Source organism: Hydra vulgaris, chromosome 06 (genome assembly GCF_038396675.1).
Source record: "Hydra vulgaris chromosome 06, alternate assembly HydraT2T_AEP".
Classification (NCBI taxonomy): domain Eukaryota; kingdom Metazoa; phylum Cnidaria; class Hydrozoa; order Anthoathecata; family Hydridae; genus Hydra; species Hydra vulgaris.
The window spans coordinates 9,826,179-9,831,267 of NC_088925.1; the positions used below are offsets into that span (position 1 = coordinate 9,826,179).

Below are 5,089 nucleotides of genomic sequence, written 5' to 3' on the forward strand. Positions count from 1 at the left end.
GTGATTACGAGTTATGACTTTTAATTAATGCATTATAGATCAAGAAGTTATTTGTGGTTCATTTATTTTTCAATAGTCATTTTAAATTCGCATTCAATTGAAGCTGTGAGTAAATGGCCTGTTCATTAAACAAATTTCTGATTTCACAACAACCGACTTTTTTTTGTTTTGATCTTGCCATGACTCGCGAAATAGTTTTTTTTTAACATTTTGCAAAAAGGTTTTTTAAACCTCTACAAAGGAGGGTATAATGGAGACAATCCAATTTGCTATTTGTCATTAAAATTAAATATGTCACAAAGTAAAAACATACACTTAAGTGCTTAACATTAATGACATTATTTTACACGATTTAGACACAGTTTACACAAGCTGTTTGCAAACATTAACTTAGTAAATGTTATTTGATATGTCACAGTTCAAGACGAATTACAAAACATTTAACGTCGGCATTTTTAATGAATTAATAATCTCGAAAATGACTGTTATATCATCTGACGCTAAATGCTTCGGTAATTGTTCTTTTGACTTTGTACATTTGGATTTCTATATTATTATTATTTTTTTATAAATTATGTTTAAAAGTGATTACGTTCATTAGAAAGGAGATAATGATAACGCTTTCAAATTTCTCTAAGAAATAATTAAAAACTTTCATGTAAGTGTGAACATATTTAAAGAGTCGAAGGCTTTATTATATAACGCACATTAAATTCTCAACTTTTTAAATCGATAAAGTAATACATTTTAAAAAAACATCTGCCGAACCTCGCGGCTTGAGTTAGAATACATATTTAATTAAACATGGCTTTTCTTAATAGCGCCTAGTATTCCTAGATTTAATAGTATAATTAAAAACTTAAATGCATTGTTTGACGAAATAATCGCCACTCTCAACAAATTGAATAAGATCTGTAAAATTTTAATGAGTTTAAATCGAGGTTTTCACATGAAAAGTGGCTGGCGTTATTAGTTAAGTTAAATAGATATAAAGTTACGTAGTTAAAGAGAAAATTATAGGCAGCGAGTAATTTTTTTAAATAACGTATTTAATGTTATTTTGTTTCGTAAGTAGTTACGTAAAAATATAAACATGGAAAAAAAAGATGGCGCAACTAATAAGAACGATGCTGAACATTCTGTCGAGAAAATTGCGTATAGAATTATTCCAGTTCCTTATTATTATCCAGTTCCAGTAGATCCAGAATGGTATTATGAAAACCATGAAAGACTATCAAGACAAAGTGAGCGTTTATTTGGATTTCCAGAACCTCATTTAGAACACTTTCGTCCTTCGTTTTCACGACCACGTGTTCGTGAAGAGTACTCTTTACCTGACGATCGATATGAAAATCGTGAACGTTATAGAAAATCGCCACTATCCAGATCAAGCCATATAAATAATCGCGAATACGAAAGGGAGTACGACAGAAGGCAAATCGATGACGAAGAAAAACAAATACCTATTGTAAAAACAAGCGAGTCTTTTAATAACGGTCGAGCTTCAAGAAAAAATCTAAAAAGCAGCAACGGTGATACGGATGATTTAGATCTCTCTAGTGACGATTGCCACAGCGATAAAGCAACTAGCGAAAACGGACGTAATGGGCAGCGCAAACATTATTTAATGAGTTTCCCATACGACCAAAAAGATGACGAAAGTAAGACAAGTGAAATAGATGCAATGGTAGTTGACGATAACCAGCCATCCACTCCACAAGAATCAAAACAAACGACTGATTCCCAAAAGGTGGAAGAACAGAATGATATAAAATGCGAAAAAAAAGTTAAAAATATTGAATCAAAAGATTTAGATCGTTCACAAAAGCCAAAATATATTTATGATGGAGCTCATCAACCAGTTATTCCTAGCAATGTTCCATATGTGGTTTTAAAATCTTCTCATTCACACGATTTAATGAGGGAACCACGTTACTCTATGCGAGATATTGATAGTCCTCGTTATGAGCCTCAGTATACGCATTATTCAAACAGTCACAGTCGTGCTTCTTTAGAAGACAGTAACGAAGATATGGATAAAGAAATGCGTTATCATTCAAACGGGAGACGCGCGCGCACAGTCTTTACTCGAAAGCAATTGATGACATTAAATAACGTATTTGAAAAACATCCTTTTGTATCAGGTGAAAAAATGAGCGAGTTATCCGATCAACTTGGACTTGACAGAAAAATAGTTAAAATTTGGTTCCAAAACAAACGACAGTACGCAAGAAAAAAAGGGTCTTTGGTTGAGCGCGAAGATGATTATTATTACAATTATAGTCATGTGTTCACTTCCGGAACCCCGACTATGGCTGAAAAATGGAAAAACGGAAACTAAACGGTTTCCTAAAATTGTTTTAGAAAAATCATGTTACAGTAATTTTGAATGCATGAGATAATTCTGAATAATGCAATTCATTGGGCTATTTTCTTCATATGTCTTTAATAAAAGACATTGAAGCAGCTTTAGAGCAGATGCCTTAGGCAGCATATGTTCCAACTTACTTAAATTGGACAGCCGGTTATTAGATATTATAAATAGACGTAAATTGTGTGAATTCTTTAGAATGTTATTCTAAATAGTTTAGTTGTTTTTACCCACAATCCTTTAGGATGTATAAAAATCTGTTTTTTAAATCAAAATTTGCAGCTTTTTATTTTATTTTAAAAGTAACGATAAATATAATCCATATATTCTGTAAAGTTTTTTTGCCGGTATTTAAATTCCAATACAAGTTGTTGCCTCTAATTATATACTTAAAAAGACCCTGAGGTATCATTTCTGTGATCGGGTTTTGGTATTTTTGATATGCTTGTTTGTTTTAGGGTTTTAAAGCATGCTTTTATTGTAAATACGAAGTTTAGATTAATATACAGAAGTTTAATTTAGTATAAAAATTAAAATTAATTAAAGATCTTTTAATTTCCTTTATCTCATATAATTATAAAAACATAAAAATAAATATTATTTTGTTGTTTTACGGTTATAACTTGATTGAACGCTACTTTAGTATATATATACATATATATATATATATATATATATATATATATATATATATATATATATATATATATATATGTATATATATATATATATATATATATGTATATATATATATATATATATATATATATATATATATGTTGCATAGCAATAGATAGCGACAGATAATTAAGTCTCTTTTAAAACTTTCTTGTTTTTTTAAAACAAAAATTTAAGCGATTAAATTTTCAATATTTTTTATTTTCTTTTAAGTGTAGAAAATAGACGCATTTTAAAAACTTATCTGAGAACTTAGCAATACGAATTAAATGACGCTATTATGAATTCTCGTAATTATTATTATATTTTCAAACAAACGCAGGTGCAATTTTTTTAAAAGAGATTTTATCTTATGACTCAGAAAAAAGGTTTAATTACTAGAAACCAGTAATTACTTAAAAATCATTATAGCAAAGCAGGTGTAAAATTTGTTTTATTCTCTTGTTGTCGCTGGTTCAAAAAACGATTAATTATAGTTAAACAAAAACATAATATGTGAAATAAGACTAAGAATGTACTAAGAATATATATATATATATATATATATATATATATATATATATATATATATATATATATATATATATATATATATATATATATATATCTTTATAATCTTTATATGCTTATATAAAGAAACAGTAATGAATTTGTTGATTTATTTAATTTCAAATATCAAAAATTCTCTTGAACTTTGATGAAAGATATACAAAAATAATTAACAAAATTGAATATTGATAACTAACAGCTGTATGATATTTAAATATTAGTCAAATGTTCTTATTAAAAAGATTGATTATTTCGTGTGCGGACTAGTTACAATTGCGGTGTGGAAACGATTAACCAATCCATTATATTTTTTCTTTAAAAAATTATTTCTTAAAAGTGCCAATGTTACTTTATCGGATATGTTTATACAACTTTACCACCAATCGCGTGGCCGACTTGAAATAGATAAAGTTTTTAAAATCTCTTCATTTACTTTTTATTTTACTTAAATTTTTCATATTTTTTTGCTCCTAAAATACTTTTAAAAAATATAAAATTACGTCGACATTTTCGATATCTTGGTTTCTTTTGAGTTTAGATTAAAGTGAATTTGCGTGTGTATTACGAGTATAATATGTATTTGCATGTCTTATATAGTAACTAGAGACTACATTTTTTTTGAATTAAAGGAAATTTAGGTATCTGTGAGATACTTAATAAAGGTAAAACTACTCGGATTTTTAACTTTGCGTGTGAGTGTTTTAAAGCGCAGAAAAAAATTATAATTGTGCTGAAGAATATAATACGATATTGAGCAGAAGAAGCGTTTGAATAATCTTGTTGAATAACTTATACAAAAAATACGTTTGTTCAAAAAGCAAAAAATGCTTTTTGTTTTTGTTTTGATGATCGTAATAATGGTTTTAATTGTTAACTTTTAACACATTTTATATTTGCTCTATCGGTTGTTTAATAGTTTAATTTAATAAGTAGTATATAATGTATATAAAACACATTTAATATAAAAATTAATAGTCAAGCAATTATAAATATATTGTATATTATATTTTATAAACGTTTATGATAAATAAAATAAAAATGCTCAGGTTAAGTAGTTAAATAATTGTGTTAACTAACAAAAAGAGGTTGTGGCTAAAATATTTATTTATCCAGCCGCGTTGATCACCCAATCACTAAAATTTTGAAGTGTTTAGTAGACATAATTATTTAAGCAATGTAAATTTATTTTTAATATATAATTAGTGAAGTGCATATTATGTAACAATAATAAATTATAAAATGCATTAAGTTTATTCAGGATCATTAAACAGTTAATTATTTATTTTGGGCAGCGAAACACTAAATACCATATCGATGGTGATCTATCGTTTCTAAGCAACCATATTGTTTGCGATGCTAGTCACCGATATATCTATCAATCATCTGAATGCTAAATAATAAAATTAATTTTTCTACAGAAATTAAAGTTGAAAATTCTTTAAACTGAAAACTTTTTGTCTATAAGTCGCAATTTTAAAGATTTTATTAACA

At 27.2% G+C, this 5,089-nt stretch overlaps 1 protein-coding gene across 1 annotated transcript; it reads left to right on the top strand.

Moving 5' to 3' along the window:
• Positions 1–375: 375 nt before the first annotated feature.
• Positions 376–2,935, top strand: LOC124815092 (uncharacterized). Its single transcript, XM_065799168.1, has 2 exons — positions 376–512; positions 1,076–2,935. Exon 2 carries the CDS (start codon positions 1,094–1,096, stop codon positions 2,339–2,341), a length of 1,248 nt encoding a protein of 415 aa, XP_065655240.1. The 5' UTR covers positions 376–512; positions 1,076–1,093; the 3' UTR covers positions 2,342–2,935.
• The last annotated feature ends 2,154 nt before the right edge of the window (positions 2,936–5,089 follow it).